Source organism: Grammomys surdaster, unplaced genomic scaffold, assembly GCF_004785775.1.
Source record: "Grammomys surdaster isolate TR1022 unplaced genomic scaffold, NIH_TR_1.0 127, whole genome shotgun sequence".
NCBI lineage: Eukaryota > Metazoa > Chordata > Mammalia > Rodentia > Muridae > Grammomys > Grammomys surdaster.
In genome coordinates, this window is record NW_021604585.1 from 9,467,602 (window position 1) to 9,485,855 (window position 18,254).

At 47.8% G+C, this 18,254-nt stretch overlaps 1 protein-coding gene and 1 long non-coding RNA gene across 4 annotated transcripts in view; one reads left to right on the plus strand and one right to left on the minus strand.

Moving 5' to 3' along the window:
* The first annotated feature begins 1,104 nt into the window (after positions 1 to 1,104).
* LOC114608110 lies at positions 1,105 to 4,855 on the plus strand. Its single transcript, XR_003709298.1, has 3 exons — positions 1,105 to 1,193; positions 3,356 to 3,507; positions 3,787 to 4,855. It is a non-coding gene; the product is annotated as an uncharacterized LOC114608110 (long non-coding RNA).
* Positions 4,856 to 7,174: 2,319 nt separating this feature from the next.
* The window catches only part of Actn1 (actinin alpha 1), a 96,507-nt gene continuing 85,427 nt past the window's right edge, over positions 7,175 to 18,254 (minus strand). The window contains exons 13-22 of one of the 3 annotated variants that reach the window (XM_028752161.1): positions 17,729 to 17,837; positions 16,652 to 16,792; positions 15,100 to 15,282; positions 14,744 to 14,878; positions 13,632 to 13,811; positions 12,381 to 12,527; positions 11,350 to 11,430; positions 10,845 to 10,910; positions 9,577 to 9,735; positions 7,175 to 8,093 (exon numbers count right to left, since the gene is read on the minus strand). In XM_028752161.1, coding sequence (XP_028607994.1) covers positions 7,935 to 8,093; positions 9,577 to 9,735; positions 10,845 to 10,910; positions 11,350 to 11,430; positions 12,381 to 12,527; positions 13,632 to 13,811; positions 14,744 to 14,878; positions 15,100 to 15,282; positions 16,652 to 16,792; positions 17,729 to 17,837 — 1,360 coding nt within the window. In that variant the 3' untranslated portion in view covers positions 7,175 to 7,934. The remainder of the gene's footprint in view (positions 8,094 to 9,576; positions 9,736 to 10,844; positions 10,911 to 11,349; positions 11,431 to 12,380; positions 12,528 to 13,631; positions 13,812 to 14,743; positions 14,879 to 15,099; positions 15,283 to 16,651; positions 16,793 to 17,728; positions 17,838 to 18,254) is intronic. The other 2 variants (XM_028752152.1, XM_028752149.1) reach the window with 2 other exon arrangements.

Genomic DNA, 18,254 nt, shown 5'->3' on the forward strand with positions numbered 1-18,254 from the left:
AACCAGAGACAATCTAAATCCTGCTCTGTTGCTTGACTCCTGCCTGAGCATTATGGGAAACCAGCATTACCCTGAGCATTATGGGAAACCAGCATTACCCTGAGCATTATGGGAAACCAGCATTACCCTGAGCATTATGGGAAACCCAGCATTACCCTGATACATCAGTTATTTAAGCCAGTAAACCATCCCGGCTTTGCCAGCTTTGATTGCATTTTATATTTCCTGCAAGAAGGACTCTAACAGGGTGTCACAACCGACGCTAGGTTGGGCCATTGACGAGCTTTTAATCTCCTATTGATCTTCCGTGAAACCCAAAGACTCCTGCTGACTCTCTTCTAGTCTCTCACTTGCTTTGGCTTCAAACTTTGCCAGTGTGAAGCACACACTGGACTTTCCAGAAGACCGGGGGTTAACTCTGCCACAGCCTACCCATGGGCTAGAAACATACTCCAGGGCCCCACTTGTCAACAGAAAGGCGGGGGCTGGGCTCTCAGGACTTCCCATGCAGCGATTTTCTTTCCCTTCATGTTTATATTTGGCCAGGCCAATGAAGCCTTTAACCAATCCAGTGTTTCTCAACCTGTGGGTCAAAGGACCCTTTTACAGAGGTCGCCTAAGACCATCAGAAAACAGATATTTACATTGTGATTCTTTTTTTTTTTTTTTGAGACAGGGTTTCTCTGTATAGCCCAGGCTGTCCTGGAACTCACTCTGTAGACCAGGCTGGCCTTGAACTGAGAAATCCGCCTGCCTCTGCTTCCCAAGTGCTGGGATTAAAGTTGTGCGCCACCACTGCCCAGCTACTTTGTGATTCTTAACAGTAGCAAAACTACAGTTATGAAGTAGCAAGAAGTTGTATGGCTGGGGGTCAGCACAACATGAGGAACTGTATTAAAGTGTCATAGCATGCGGAAGGTTGGGAGCCACTGCTCTAACCCCTCCTTCTGTATTCCTCACTGCGTTTCTTCTGTAGCCGCGCTGGGCCCCTCCCCTTCCTCTGTAGCCGCGCTGCCCCCCTCCTTCTCTCTGTAGCCGCGCTGGGCCCCTCCCCTTCCCTGTGTAGCCGCGCTGCGCTCCTCCCCCTCTCCCTTTTCCAAATGAAAATTTGCCTTCAATAGAGCCTTGCAGGTGTTCTCTTAGACAAAATATTCTGGATGGGCAAGAAGAGACCATTCTAATTCCCAAACAAGGTACCAGATTACCCATAAACCCTGCTTTTTGTATTATTGGATTTGTCCCACTTCCTTCTCCTATGACACTGGCTAGGCCTTTGGGGTATGAGTATTTGAAATCCATGTAAGCTTGAATTAAGACGGGTCTGTGCAGACCTGGTGGGGTGCGGAACGGTGACACCAGTAACTTCCAAGTTAAGGAGCAGGCCTAGTGCTTCTACACGCTGTGGCCTCGTTAAACTTAGAATCCTGTTGGGACACTTTCCATTTGAAGAGCTGGTTTTTTTGTTTTTGTTTGTTTGTTTGTCTGCTTTGCTATTATTGTTTTACCAAGTTCCAGGCCTTAACTTTATCCTTATGAAATATATAATTTTATGAAATTGCTGCCATTGCCATGGCCCACGCGCTTTTTCAGCTCTCATTCTCTCGTTTGCCTTATTGGCTTTGTTAGAACTGTGGATTTAATGGGTCCAAATCACCAGAGAAACATGTTAACCAACACTGGACCAACCAGATAAGCCGAGCATGCTCACTTAGTGACTTAGTGCTCCAGAGGGAGGAGCCACTGACTGCATTGCCAGGCTGTCGGCTGTCGCGTGCCCTCTGGGACTTCAGATGCAGACTTGCCTGAACTTTAGCAAGAGCCGAGACATCTTTGTACTGTACCTTCCATGGACTTTGGCATCCAGCTCTTTTTCCTCGGGTAAAAACCATTAATGCAGCAGCGTCTTCATAGAGTTAGGCTGAGCCTGGGGCTTCTCTACGCCTACCTGTTTCCTGTGCTGTTTGTCCTGGACTCCCATGATGCCCCTCCCATCTCAGCCTCCTCCGAGCACCTTGGGACTATGGCATACCTGGCTCCCTATGTCGTCACAAGCCTTTGGGGATGGAGCTAGGAATTGGGCCTTTGAAATGATTTCTTGCTATGCAGCCCAGGCTAGCCTCAAACTGCCAATCCTCCTGTCTCAGCTTCTGCCTCCCAAGTAGTGAAATTACGAGTCTGTGCTACCACATTTATCACATGCCACCTTTTAAAATGACTTTCAGAAGTCAGCTCCCAAACTACTTAGCAAACCTCTTGTGTTGTTGGAAAAGCAGAACGCAAGGGGACTTCCAGTTAAGACAGCATGATTGGAAAGGAGCGCTGCCAGCAAGAGATAACAAGGAAGTATATGTTAAGCCTAGTCACGTGGTAGCACATATCGTAACCTCAGCATTTAGGAAATAGAGGAGTATCAGGTGTTCGAGGCCATCCTCAGCTATATAATAAATTTGAGGATAACTAGTGCTACGTGATACTCTATTTCAGAAAAGCAAAGTATATAATAAAATGTTGAAATTAATTTGTGGCTAAAAAATTATTCTAGGGGCTGGAGAGAAGGCTCAGCAGTTAAAAATGTTTGCACTTGCAGATTACCTGGGTTCAGTTTCCCAGCACCACATGGTGGCTCACAACTATCTGTAACTCCAGGTCCAGAGAGTCACAGAACCCTCTTCTGGCTTCCATGGGTACACACACACACAAGGGCAAAACACTCATTCACATAAAATTTTCGAGACAGGGTTTCTCTGTGTAGCCCTGGCTGTCCTGGAACTCACTCTGTAGACCAGGCTGGCCTCGAACTCAGAAATCCACCTGCCTCTCTGCCTCCCAATTACTGGGATTAAAGGCATGTGCCACCACTGCATAGCTGGTTTTTAATTTCATTTTTTGTTAATTGACGAGGGTGACCTCCTGTCGAGGTCAGGAGCAACTCCCCCAACCTGTTGGCAAATTCAAGGCCAGCCTGGGTCACATGAGACCCTGCCTCAAAAGACAAAAGAAAATGTAGCTAGTTAAACTGCAACACGGTGTTTTCATATTTAGAGTGTCGATGTATTCACCTGTGTATACTCGATGCTTATCATGGGGCCTGGTTTGGACCTATTTTGGTATGTGTCATTAACTGTTACCACGCCATCAAGCCCAGAGCCCAACCCTGTCAGACTTGGAGTGCTGTTGTTCACATACCTTCCTCTCGAGTGCTGAACGTGACTGCTGAACGTGACGGTCAGCAGGTTATCTAGGGCCTGTTCTTAAGGGGGTACGGGGGTGGGGGCTAGGGGGAGGGTGTCCAACAGTGCCGCATGTCACTGAAAGCATCTGGTGAGAATGACTGCAAGTTGCTCCTCAATTTCAGAGCTGACAAAATGGGAAACCGATGGACTGAAATAGCTCTGACAAGGTCCCCGTATGCCGAGGGTGACACCCTACCTAACCAATGAGCAACAGTCGCCATCAAACAGACCAAGCGTGTTCTGGACATTTGGGATTGGCACTAGCTTCTGTGGGGTAAGCCTCTGTCCCCCAGGAAGTCATGAGCACAGAAAGTGGGGCTGGGAGGAGAGTGGGTCACTCACATAGGTGGGACAGGCCACCAGCAAGAGAAAACAGGACCTCAGGGCTTTCCAGACCCTGTGTCTGGTCTTACATGGGACTTACCTTCTAGCTCCTATAATCTGTGACATCCTGAAGCCTACCGTGTATTGCTGAGCTGGCTAGCTAGTCCATGTTATTGACGAGGGTTCCCTCGTGTTGACCGCTGTATTTCTATGACTCTATTCTTTTTAGGTAGTAGCCCTCCCCACCCGTGAATGCAGCAAAGGGTGGAACTGGCCACATCTCCAACCCAACGCCTCCTTTCTACCTCAGAAGCAGCTGCCACTCTCCATCCTGCTGCTGTGGGTTTAGATCAGAAATGTCCCCCAAAGACCTTGTATTGACAGCCCTGTTGCAGCCTGGGGTGCTGTGGGGAAATGGTTGGATCCTTAAGAAGTGGAGCTATGTAGAAGGACACCTCTGCTGCCTGCTTTAGCAAGCACACACCTCCTTCAGCATGTGGTCTCTACCTCGATGTGCTGCCTTGCAACAGGGCCAAATGGTTATGGATTAAAACCCCCGGAGCCATGAATGTCTCTCTTATAGATTACTCTGTGTAGTTCATCACACTGACAGAAAGCTGGCTAACACACTCGGTACTTACTAGCTAAGTGGCTACATTCTTTGGCTACTGAGTTTGCGCCCAGAGGGAAACTTGGAGATGGTCTAGCAACGGAAACAGTACTGAGTCAGCCTGGGTGCTCAGAATATCCAGCAGGGGTTGTGAAGGTGCTGATGAGTCAGAAAGAGGTGCCCTATTCACAGACCAGCCTTGTAGGCCTGTCAACCGTCTCCAGAGAGGTAGGGTCTGAGATGGATGAAGACGTAAAGTTAAAACATGCCATCCACTCAGGCAGGGAAGAGATGGTTCCCACAGATAAAGGAGCTAGCTGCTAGCTGGGTCACAGAAAGGAATTCCATCCAAGCATTTAGAGTAAGCCGGAATGCTGACCAAGAATAAAATGCAAAAGATGTCCACAGACAAGTGATGAAAAGCAGGCTGGACCACCTGGTGACAGGCAGACAACTTCTATTAAGAGATGGCGTTCACCTTGATTGACCTTCAGTGCAACAGCCCTGAAGATGGTTATCATGTGTCCGTTTACGAAGTCCATGTGATACATAACAAACTTAAAAGCGGAAACAAGTAGCTTAGAACTTTGACTATAAAACAAACAAACAGGTACAATCGAAGCTCTGGTGGTGTGATTTGTCCCCCTCATGACCAACTGTCACGAACAAATAAAAGGGGCTGCCATGCCTTGGTTTTGTGGTTTTAGTCTAAAATACGTGACTAAGTCAGGCACGTGATTTTAATTTTGGAAGTGTGTGTGTATGGGGCCGGTGGGGGGGGGGATCAGTTAGTCAAACAGCATTAGATTGCATGCAAACAGGAATTGATTTATTATATTTATAACATTTTCAGTTGCTTTGTGCTAAGCAAGATGTCTCCGGAGTTTAATATCTCGGGGAAAACTATTAAAACTTGTAATTATGGTTTAAAATGTTCAGAGGAGTTTAATGAGGTTTACCAGTGAGGTTGTTTTGGGGGAGGAACTAAATCTGTTAAAATGAACAAATGATTTTGAAAAACCCACAAGATGTGTATGATGGCCTTAAATGGCCATTTTAATAAAGGGAAGAAGCTAACTCACTGGTGAGTGTTCGTCTGACTCACACAAGGCCCTGGGATCTACGCTCAGCATCGAAAGAGAACCTAGGTTAAAAGTCTTTATCGCCAAGAGACTAAAAACTCATTTATGGAATAGTTTGGTGGGCACACTTTTGTTCAAATGACTTTCGTGACTGTTAAAATAAACACTGATAAAGGACTGGCCACCAAGTAAGGCTCATGCCACCGAGCTTGGTAGTCTGAGTTTGATCCCTGGAACTCGCATGGGGGTAACAGCCAACTCCAAGTCATCCTGTGACCTTCTAAGTGGCTGTGGTACACACATGACCCCTATCCCCCAGTGAACAAATGCTTTAAATTTTTTTTTTTAGCTGGGCGGTGGTGGCGCACGCCTTTAATCCCAGCACTTGGGAGGCAGAGACAGGCAGATTTCCGAGTTCAAGGCCAGCCTGGTCTACAGAGTGAGTTCCAGGACAGCCAGGGCTATACAGAGAAACCCTGTCTCGAGAAACAAACAAACAAAAAAAAACAAAAAAAAAAAAAAAAAAAAAAAGAAACTGGAACATCAAAATGCTTAAATCCTGAGTCTGGAAACTTTTTCAGAATTTTTAATGCCTATACTTATCTTTAGCTAATTTGTATATAAATAGCTAAGAACAAGTCTGTGTGCGCTCTCAAGGTTTTGAAACCAGGACCAGCCTACTTCGATGGCTTTCTCCACAGAGACACAGTTATCTTCTGAGCTTCCTACTGTTCAACAGTAAATGCATACGTTTCCCAAGGCAAGTGCCAATCCCTTACCTACTGTCCTCAGTGGCCAGACCAGACTGAGAGCGAGCCCCAGAATGTCCCCTGAACCAGTCCCTACAAGGTTTCACCATAGACTTCTCTAGCTCAGCCCAGAAAGTTCTGATGTCTTTAGTTCCCCTAACTGCAGTTAATACTATGCTAAGGACTGTCCTACTTAAAAAAAAACAAAAAAAAACTTTACATGTATTTTTAGTGTGGTGAGCACGTGTGTGCACATCCATGTAGCAGAGGACAAGTTTTTCGAGTTGGTTCTCTTTACCGTGTGGGTCCCAGGGATAAAACTCAGGCCTTCAGGCTTGGCGGCAGCGGCCTACCCACTGGCCTACTTTTAAGTGATTCTTCCAACTGAACATAATCTTTAAAGTGAAAATTAGACTGGCCAACACACGCGCAGACTAGTGTTCTCCACGCTCAGTTACCATCACGCTAATAACAGAACCACTTAATACATGGGAACCTGGCAGACAGTCAGCCCACCATTTTGAGGAGGCACAGTCATGGATTTTAAAACCGACTCCAGGCAGAACTCCGAAACACGTAAGTTATTTTAACCATGATCACTTTTGCACTGCTCTGAAGCCTCGGGACTTCTACCGGCAGGCTCCCAGCACCACCACCATATATTCTTAGACAAAGGATACATCGGAGCTTATCATCCTATGTTTGGATATGGGGGAGTTCGGGCAGTCTACATTGTCAATGAGCTCTCTGCAATGACCAACTGCTACTCTTTGTGGTACATTTTGGGGTCTCTAGGGATTGAATTCGGGGCCTGGCATATGCTTGTTGTATACCCTACCACCAAACGCCAGCCCTCTATGGAACAGTTAGAGTCGGAGAGGAAAAGACAACCCAGACACAATCTAAGCTGTCCCCTGCATCAAAAACAAAATGGTTGGGGTCACAGAGAAGTCAGACTACAGAAACCAAAGCTGGGGCTTTTCATCAGGGGATCCTTCAAGCACTCATGACCTTTCAACCCCCAGTCCACTGAGGAGACCATCTTTTCCTTTTCAAAATAAAGAAGACTGACCGTACCAGGCTCAAAATCTAGAGGTGAGTGGGTTAAGGTACCCCACATTATTCTTGATACAACCCACCCCCATTCCTGAAAGTCAGCAAAAGGAACAAGCAAAGTAATGTCATGGGAGTGTTGTTTTAATACAGTCTTGTGCCAAGCAAAATCAGAATCTCCAAGTTTGTCCTATCTTTAATAGGCAATATTCAAAATTAAAAAAAAACAAACAAACAACTCTGCAGTCAGAAAACAGGCCAGCCACACTTTGGAGGAGTCTTAAAAATGAGAAGCCATGAATTATCTTCTTTGAAAAGCAGCCATTTCAAAAGGTTTTCTTTAATATCATAAAGTATTCTCATGGACAAGTGAGCTAGCAAACACACATGCACCAGTGTGCCTCTAACAAGAGTACCCACCTACCCCACCCCCAAGTGGACATGAAATTAAGACAAATGAATACAGCAGACGCGGAACAGGTAGAAGGAAAAAATTCAGTAAAAAGAATGGAATATAACTTTGTGCTTGGTTATTTTCCTATGTCACAACAAAAACATTTCGGTGCAAATAGTTAATTTTTCCTCTTTTCCATTTAAGACTGGTGGAGAAAAAAATACTTTTTTTTTCTATAATAAAATATGTAGTTTTTTGGTTTTTTTTTTCTTTTTAAACTTTTTTTTAAACGTAACTTTTTTTTTTTCCTTTTTTGCAGAAAATAATTTTGTAAACTGTCACTTTGCGGGCAGGAAGGCCTGGTGCCGCCTGGGTCGGAGCTCCGTCCCCCTTGGTGGCGAGCTGAAACCAAACCCAGCCAGCCAGACTGGGCGGAGGAGCAGGGTGGGGCGTACGCCCAGAAGGCCGGTGGGGGTTGGCAGGGGCAGGTTAGAGGTCACTCTCGCCGTACAACGCCGTGGAGAAGGACATGTAGTCTAGAGCACCGGGCACGGAGTCGGGGCCAGCGTAGGGGGCCATTCTTGCGATGCAGTACTCGGCTTGGTCAGGTGGCAGCTCGCGGCGCAGCTCATCCTCCGTGATGTAATTCTACGGAGAAAGCACGATCAGGGTCGCAAAGCTCGGCAGAGGCCGGAAAGCAAGGTGGCATTGCCGCAACTATTAAGTCGTAAACTTGCTAGTCATCGTCAGCAACGCGGCACTGCCGCAATTATTAGGTCGTAAACTTGCCAGGAATGTTAGGTAGGTAGCTGTGTTTTCCTCTCCGAGCTCTACTTGATCCGTACAATACATGCATGCATACATGTAACACAGACATCTGTATGTATTTATGTATTTTATTTTGGGGGGGGGTGTCGAAACAGGGTTTCTCTGTGTAGCCCTAGCTGTCCTGGAACTCATTCTGTAGACCAGGCTGGCCTCGAATTCAGAAATCCACCTGCCTGTGCCTCCTAAGTGCTGGGATTAAAGGTGTGCGCCACCACCGCCCGGCGTATGTATGTATTTTAGTGCATGTTATATAGTTACAAATTATATATCATATGAATATGGTATTTTAAACACATCATATTTTCTATTTTAGTGTCTACCTCAGCTTCCGTCCAAACCCATTTTACGCGGACTCTTTTCATTCATCCTACCAGTTTACAGTAACCACGTGCTGGCTCAGTGTCAACAGGTCCGTTGGTGGAAACACATTCCTAGGATCCCTTCCACAGCCACTCAACCGGCCTCTTTAGAGACCTCTGTCCGCGTCTAACTGTGAGTGCCCATTTTTGGCATCACAGCTACCTCTGGAAGAGCAGACAGTGCTCTTAACCTCTGAGCCATTTCTCCAGCCCACAGGCTGCTTTCTTAACTAGTCTACAGAACTGTGGGCCTTGCCACACATCTCAGTCTGCTCCCAGTCTGGGCCTCTGGATTTCCTTTCCTTTTCCGCTGCGTAAGTCAGCAAGGAAGTTACTGTTTTTTAGGAGCTGAAGGGTCTAGGACAGTGGCTCTAACCTGAGGGTCGAATGACCTTTTTACAGTGGTTGCATAGCAGATATTTACGATTCATAACAGTAGCAAAATTACAGTTATGAAGTAGCAACGAAATAATTTTATGGTTGGAGGGTCACCACAATGTATTGAAGGGTCGTAGTGTGAGAACGGTTGAGAACAGCTACTCTAGGACTTACCAAAGACTTTATAGCTCCAAGCTCTTCAACTGGGAGTCCCTTGGGACCCAGTGTGAAGAAGAAATGGGGCTGCCCTCTGTTCACTGCAAAAGTCAGGTGACCACTCCTCTTTCTGAGTTTTTTTTTCTTTACAAATTTAGTCATTTAAACTAGATGGCTTCTGAGGAGCCTACATACTCCAACTACTCTACATTTGCCTCCCCCATTCAACACACGTGGTTTTTGCTGACTCGCTGGGTTCCGTGCAAAGCCTATACCATGTCCTAACGGGCAGAGAGAGATGCAGAACGAGGCCCAATGGGACCCTGAGGGGAATGACTGAGATGCTCATATCCCAGCCCCGTAACCAACAGATAAGAATCCGAATGGTGCCCGGGCCACAAGAGACCCACCTTATCTCCAGCCAGGATCTTGAAGGAAGCCATGACCTGATCCGCTGTATCTGTGTCAGCCGTCTCTCGGGACATGAAGTCGATAAAGGCCTGGAACGTTACTACCCCCAAGCGGTTGGGGTCTACAATGCTCATGATTCGGGCAAATTCTGCCTCTCCCTGGAGGAAACAGTCGACCCACACTCGTCACCCTGACAGCCTAGTGGGGCATCTCAGGTGTCCCTCCAGCCCCAAGTAGCCTATGGTTGGAACAGGAGGCACAAGAGACCTCTGCTCTGTCTTGGGTTGCCCCAGGGTGACTCAGTACTTGGGAGTCTCAGGACTTGCCACGTTCTATAGAGCCCTGGGTTTCCTTTACAGAAAATGACGGTAGTATTAATTGTAAGTACAATAACACCAACAATGGCTAATACCCATACAGTATTATTATATGCCAGCTACTATTCTAAATTCATCTTATCATCACAACTGAATAAAATCATAGTATTTCCATTGTATGGGAAATCTGAGGCTCAGACAGGCTAAGTGACTTGTCCAAGGTCACACAGTAAGTAGGGAGCTAGGATTAGAACTCTGGCAGTCTGTCTCCAACTGTTGGTGTTTGCTTAACACTCTGTGCCGGACATGTGCACAGTACTCAAGATCACTTTATTTAACTCTTACAACCTTCGTGGGGTTTCCTTACTTCATCTGAAACCACAAGCTCTTGATGGCAATGTGGGATTTACTGAGTATACTTCTGGTCTAGCTTTTAACCCTGCTGAGTATCCCATGGGCTTTGTACTTGGTTCAATGGATATCCATCTGTCCAGCTAAGGTCCTATTCTGCTCAGAATGCTGGATGCAGATGGGGACAGAACAAGGTTAGAAAGTCCTGGGCCAAAATTGAGTGGTGGCAGGTCTGGATGGAGTTATCACCAGGGCGGAAGTATAAACCTCCTTTGTCATGAGACAGTGAACAAGGTTATCATTCCATAAGCCTTGGAATCCACAGCGGTGTTCACTGTGGGAGTGAAAAACCCCTTCCTTCACGGTAAGTACCATAAGATAAACTGGTTCAGAGACCATGTTGAAGAGGCCAAGCCTCCCAGCCACACCCCAGCCCCATGGGTGGGCTGGTTTTCAGGTGCCATCTTCCCCTGAGGAGGGCAGTTCTAACCTAAGAGCCTTCGTCCACCATTACTAAGACTTAGCTTCTCCAGTCAGGTGGCTGCCTCCCGGCCAGGGCAACAGAAACCCTGGCAGGTGGAGGATGGGGTTTACATTACCATGTTGTAACCCATGGAGATAAGGCAGGCTCGGAAATCGTCTGTGTCCATCATGCCCGTCTTCTTCTGTGGGGCAGTGCGCCAAGACACAGGAGGGACAGACAGGTGGGAGGAGGAGGGGCCAGACAGAGGCCAGGAAGACAGTGGAAAGAAAGGACCCAGGTTATGGTGTGAAAAATAGGAGGAGCCGAAGAATGTAGAAGGAACATGTCGAAGGAGGTCAGAGCAAAGAAATGCAGAAGTCCAGTCCACAGATGAGACGTGACGAGGGAGAGGAAGCAGCGGATACCCAAGCAGGTTCCCAGGAATGATAGCCAAAGGCAGAGGTCAGAAGTCAGAGGAACCCGACAGGGGGCAGGCAGGGATAGCAGAAGAGGATGAGCCCCGTGGCCCACAGGAAGGGGGACAGGGATAGTCAGACAGAGAGAGAAGAAAAAAAGGAGAAATGCGTTATTTCTCGCCCCAGAGGCCACCCTTGAGCGTGCTCCATGCAGGAGGCGAGTACCTGCGGATCGTTGCCAATATCATAACCCAAGCTGATGAGGCAGGCTTTGAACTCTTCGGGACCCAACGTGCCGGAGTGATCCTGGGGCCGTGGTGCGCCAGGCAGCGAGCCATGCGGTGCCAGGGAAGAGGAGACCGTGAGGGGGGTGGGGAGGGTGGGCCATGCCCCGGGGTGGAAGGTGGTGTGTGTGGGGAGACACGGGGACAAAGGCATGCGGATGGAGAGGGTGGAGGGGAAGGGTGGGGGAAAGGGGAAATAAAAGTGCACACAGTTAGACACACAGACAAGGTTCCAGAGGGGGGCCCTGTCTCTGGAACACAGAGTCCTGCTTGGGAAAGCAGGGCCAGAGGGGGAACATGATGAGCCACAAGGGTGAGAAGCTCCCAGAAGTGCCCCAGGTGACCTGATGTCTCCCAGAACCCTACCCTCCCACCTCGCCAGGTACCTGGAGGGCAGTGAAGCAGGCAGGGTGGTGGAGAGCACCTGACCTCATGCCCCACCTCCCTTGTGGCTGTCCCTAAGCTCAGGGCACTGGGAATGTACAGCCCACTGACAATGCAACCTGTCCTGAAGTTGACAGGAGAACCCAGGATAGTGGACTGTAATGTCCCCAACAGCAGGTCCCAAAGGCAGCCTGGGTAGGGGCAGAGTCTCCTTTTGTTCCTTTGTCCCAAGACAGAGGTAAGGGACAGTCCCCACAGCCACAGGTACAGGGCTTTACTTGTGGCTTTGGCAGCCTCATTTCTAAGGGTGGATTTCTCACAGGAGACAGCTTTCCCCTTCTCACCCACAACATTACATTTTTTCTAGGGACGCTGTGAAGTTTTACAGAGCAAAGTGGGATTTCCAAGGTCAGCTCAGGAAGCCTGGCTCTGTGGGGTATACTGAGTCAGGGCAGGCTGTTATCAGTTTCTTTCTGTCTCTCTTCCTCACCTACCCAAGGGCCAGGCTCATGCCCTGGGCAATGCCCTCCAGGGCTCTGGGTCGGGGGTTGGAGGCCACTCTAGGTGAGCAAGGATTGGGGCTCTCACCCGGTCAAAGTGGTTGAAGGAGGCCCGGAATTCGTTCATCTGTTCCTGGCTGATGCCTTTGGCATCCCGGGTCAAGATCTGGTTCTCCACTTCATTGATGGTCCTGGCAATGGTGGTGAGCAGCTGCTCCCAGCCCACACGGATATGCTAGAAGCAAGTAATGAGCTCATTGGAAAGGAGCGCCAGGTCTGGGCTCCAGGCTGTCCAACTAACCATTCCTCCTCCTGACTCAAAAATGGCAGACGTAGGGACTAGAGAGATGGCTCAGTGATTAAGAGCATTTGTTGCTCTTCCAGAGGACCCAGGTTCAATTGTTGGACCTCAATGGCAGCTCACAACCATCTATAATTCTAGGTCCAGGGGATATATCCTCTTTTGGCCTTCTTGGGCACTAGGAACAGACACAGTGCATAGACATTCACTCAGGCAAAATACTCATAGCCATAAAATAAAAATATTCTTTTTAAAGACCAAAAAACCAGTTAACTTGATCTTCTATCTGGAGTTACGGTATCACCATCAGGAGGGACACAGCATGCTTTACCAGGATGGAAGCACGCTTTACCCTCTGCAAGGGGCCGGAAGGAACAAGCCTTTGCCTGGAAAAGTGACAAGACCCAGATTTGCTATTGGAACTCTGTTAGTAAAGGAAGGTAGATTTTGTGGTGGGAAAAGTTAAAAAACCAGAATGCCCCCATCCCAGCAAGACCTACCCCGTAGCTGCACACACAGGGATATATTTCCACAAATAAACATTTGATGGAAACCCACACGGCTGGCACCACATAATAGCCTTCTGGTCAATGACAAGCCAAAGACACCATGGTGGTGGTCTCAGTGACTGCATAGTAATACTACGGCCAGGGAAAACACACTCTGATATTTGAACTCTGATATGAGGAAACCAGTTAACAAGGCAAACCTCAGAACATATCCTGTTGTAAAGGGATGAATAGGTAACATCATTTAGGAAGCTGGTACCTAAGCCAGTGAGGTCTTGAGCCCACTAGCATCAAAAACACTGGGGAGTGCTTGTTAAAAATTATTAAGTTCCAGCAAAGGACCAGATGTGTACACTTGCATCAAGTTCTCTGGCATCCAGAAGGTACTGCAGATGGAAGGTGCGGAGTTTCAGGAGCAGAGAGAATACTCCTCCTCCTGCAGCCTGATTCACTGGGAGATGCTACCCCAAGTGGAGGACAGGAAGAGCCCCAGGCTTCCTCCCAGAGAAGCAGGGCCAGGCCTATTTACCTCCATGGTGTAGTTGGTGTGCTTGTTGTCGAAGATGAGTGCCTCCTGGATGAGCTGGTGGTCGCATTCCAGCTGGTCAATCTTTGGCTTATAATTGACGATGCTCTTCTCGTACTGCCGCAGGTGGCTGAGCTGGTCCTCCAGGGTGCCGTGCATCTCAATGGAGATCCTCCCAATCTCCTGCTCATCAAAAGGACGTGTCTTGTCATACCACCCTACTCTGCACTCATGGGGCAGGGACCAGTCCCCAAGGTCACCTCTCCTAGCTAGCATCCTAGCCCTAAAGAGGTTAGCATTGGCAACACTTAGTGGGAAAAGCTATTTAGCATGGATATTTCTTGTTAGGGAAGCTGATCCTAAGATCCCAACCTTCTCCCATCTATCTCATGTTGTGCCAGGACCCCTCATATTTCTCAGTTCACCTGACAGGCCTCCTCTACAACCCTGCTGTTTTGCATCCTAGGACGGCTCTCCAGTTTCCACTGACCTCCGTTCATCCCCAGGAGTCGGGCCTAATGTACACTTCTGCTGGCCACTCACTCCTGTAAGTGGTTCTTGGTGAAAGCAGTTTTATTCATTCAGTTCAGTCCTGTTAAAACTTATCAAGCTTTTACAAGTAGAGTCTTGGGGGGGAATACATGCACCTGAGTGTGTGTGCATGTGTGCCCAACTGCATGTATGTGTATATGTGTACACCCACATAAACCTGACATGGACTTCATTCACAAGATGTTCAGTGATCACACTCCTTCCCTGATTGATCCTCTCCATCCTACGAAATAGTCTATAACTTGTTGAGAGGCTCGGTTCTCTTTCTGAAAAGAATCAGGCCTACTGCCAGGAGAGCAGTAATAGAGACAAGACAACCCAGAGGGCCTGAGCCAACCAAGGCATTCAGTTGCTCTTCTTCTGGAACTTTCCTTAATACCATCCTACTTTGCTCCAATCAAACCCAAGGGCAGAACCATCAACATCTCCTGCAACTGAATAATCATGGGTTTGGACCTTGGGACGTCATGGTCCCCCAGTAAGCAGGTGACTTGGCTGGTTGGAATGGTGCTAAGTAGGAAGAGAAGAAACATTCCCAGCCTCCTTCCCATGACAAAACTCACCTCCATCTTGGTCTGGATCCAGGGCCCAATGACATTGGCTTGTGCCCCAAACTGCTTGCGCAACCTCTCATTGTGCTGCTGCCTCGCATGCTCCTCTGATAGAGCCTGGTCCCTCCGGGGCACCAGCTGCCGTACCTGGGGTGGGAACAACCAGGGACTCTGTGGGTGGGCCAGACACTTCACAGGTGAGAAAATGGGAGCCCCACTGAGGAAAAGGGGCAAGTCAAGAGTGAAGATGTCAACTCGGACTAGAAATTCATTCACTGATAAATGAAAACCAGTGTGGTAAAGATAAAAATCTTGCCCTTAAGAAATGTACAATGGCTTAGCCTATGCCCATTCACCCTTCAACTCACATGGTCCCATTTGCCATTGATCTCCTGAGGCGTGATGGTTGTATAGGGGTTGGTGCCTGCCATGTTGACATGATAGGTCTGGACAATCTTGGACACTTCGTTGTGGATGTCCAGGATGGCCAGGCGCTCCTTGTCTGCATCCGGGAGGGTGGCCTTGAACTGGTCATGGGCTGTGGTCAGTCCCTGGATAGACAATGGTGTGATTAGTACTGATACTCAGGGAAGTCAGGGCTCTCCTCAGACACAGTAAACAAAGTTGAGTTCAAGAGGTAGCAAAGAAAGGGTTGAAGGGCCCTAAAGGCCAAGTCCTACACCTAGTAAAGACCTGGAGATATCAAACCATGTTCTTATGGCAGAGAACTAGCAAGGTAGGATAGCTAGAGGAAGGCAAATGCAGAGCCAGCTAGGCAACAGCTGTATCCTGTGGGTGTGGGGCAAGCCCTACTAGCTCCTTCAGCTTCCTGCAAAACTCCCTTTTTCTTCCTCTACCTCAAGAATGCTATGATTAGGGCTGGTGAGATGGCTCAGAGGTTAAGAGCTCTGACTGCTCTTCCAGAGGTCATGAGTTCAAATCCCAGCAACCACATGGTGGCTCACAACCATCTGTAATGATATCTGATGCCCGCTTGTGGGGTGTCTGAAGACAGCTACAGTGTACTTACATATAATAAATAAATAAAAAATTAAAAAAAAAAAGAATGCTATGATTAAAGACATACCTCAACATACTCATTTTCTGCAGTGGTTGGAATTGGACTCGGGGCTTCATGTATGCTACACAAGCATATGCTACCAGCTGTGCTATATCCTTCGCCCCTGCAAACAGTTTGATCTAATGTTCTACAGTTACATAAAAGATTGAGGCAGATGGCAGCCAATGGGAGCTCCAAGACTAATGTTAAAAGTCAAGATTTGGGATATGGTATATAATAAAGTCTACATCTTCGTGTACACGGAAGAAAAGGTATGAAGAACACATAGGTAAGTGCATGTGTTTGTATACACAGACTCTGATCATACTACTTACCCCTGGAAAGGGGAACAGGGAGCCAGAAAGGGCAATGGGAAGAAAACTTTGCCTCAGTACCCCTTTATCTTTAAGATATTGTACTATGTAAGTATATTGCCTTGTCAAAATAATTCAAGTGCTAGACTGGGTATGGTGACATACTCCTTGAACCCCAGCACTTGGCAGCAGAGGCAGGAGGATCCCTGTGAGTTTGAGGCCAGTATGGTCTAGAGAGATGACTCAGCAGTTAAGAGCACTGGCTGCTCTTACAGAGAACCAGGGTTCAGTTCCTGGTATACATATGACTACCAAAAACCACCTGTAACTCTAGTTCCAGGGGAATCCGGGCACTGTATGTAAGTGGTGTACATACATGCATGCAGGCAAAACACCCATATACACAACATAAAAATAAAGAAATCTTAAAAAAAAACAAAAAACAAACCCACGTGACCTTATATGCTAATACTATTACTCCATGGAACCCTTAGGATTTACTCCTCATTTTTTCCTAAAAAGGACCAGCCTCTTGGGGTTGCCCACCTGGATCTCCTCAATGGTATGAACGATGAAGGTGTCTTGAAGGTCCTCCATGGCTCCCTCCATCCAGTTGTTGAAGGGCGCAGCCCTCTTGGCGTACTCCAAGTATAGCTGGTCGATGGTCTCTAGCAGCTTCTCTGTTCGCTAGAACGAACAAGTGGGGGCAGAATGTTAAGCGGAGAGACACCCAGAGTCAGTACCCCGCCCCAGCGTCTTGTTCTAGGAGCACTGGACTGGATGAGGCAGAAGGAACCAGTTCTTGAGTGGCTCTGGGTCTTGGTTGTCAATCGACAGGGCATCTCACATTGGAATCACTTGTCCTGGCCCCAGGAGGGTCTGGTTTACAGAACAGGACAGCTCTCAAAAGGCTGAAGCTGGGCTGACAAGTTCACCGAGCTGCAAGATGAGTCAAAGTTGAGACAGGAGGAGGGTCTTTGTGTGAGAATTCTGGTTTCTTTAAAAACACAGAAATGTTATGGGAATAGGTATCCATTTTAATCCCAGGTGTGGGATACGGGGCTGCTCTCCCTGGATTGTCCACAGCAGCTGACTATGATTCTCCTCGTCCTCTAGCAGGGGCGTGGTTTTCCCAGCTGCAGACAGTTTCTGCAAGTGTATGACGTCTGAAATTCTGGGGACTCTTGACAGGGTATATAAATGCCAGGGCCCAAGAGGTGTTGGTGGTTGTTGTGGTTTGTTAAGCAGTCATGTGCAAAGAAAAAACAAGAAGTTAGATATCCTGACCTCAAAGGTCAAACTTGCCCCCAAGGAACTCAACGTCCCTAATCAGCAGGAGGTAGTCTACCAATAACATTATTGTATTATAATATACCCCTTTTCCCTCTATTCCTTTTTCTCTACTACCTAGTGTTAGGGAGTAGAAAGGGTGGAAGAAGGGGTGTTGAAAAGGGTGGAAGAAAGAACCCACAAAGTAGCCAAAAAAAAAAAAAAAAAAGTCCAGCTACAGATTTCCACTCACACATTCCTGTCAAAGGGAGTCATTCCAACAGGCCAGAGCTAGAGATGGTCCAGGGAATCATGGGAACTCATAAAGCAAAGAACTGAGGAAGAGGGTCCTACCTCTAAAGCTTCCCTCCGCTTCTGAGTGAGGGCCCCTAGATTGTCCCACTGGTCACAGATCTTTTGGCAACGAGCGTTGACACTCGGTGAGTCGTAGTAGTCCAGCTCGCTGTGGAGTGGGAAAAGACAGGGAGTCAAGTGACAGTGACACAGGCTGAGGGGGCTAGGGGTGACATCAGGGACTGTAGTTCCTGTTCCTGGGGATGTGCTCTTCCCCATACATCATTCTCACCCTCCCATTCCTGTCTCTTTGGCATTTAAGAAACCAGAAGCAGAGCTGGGCGGTGGTGGTGCATGCCTTTTCAATCCCAGCACTTGGGAGGCAGAGGTAGGCGGATTTTTGAGTTTGAGGCCAGCGTGGTCTACAGAGTGAGTTCCAGGACAACCTGGGCTACACAGAGAAACCCTGTCTTGAAGGAAAAACAAACAAAACAAAACAAAAAAAACAGAAGCAGGGAAGGTAGGCACCTCCTTCCAACAGTCCCTGTCCCAACCAAAGTTGATGGTGACTCTAATGACCAATGAC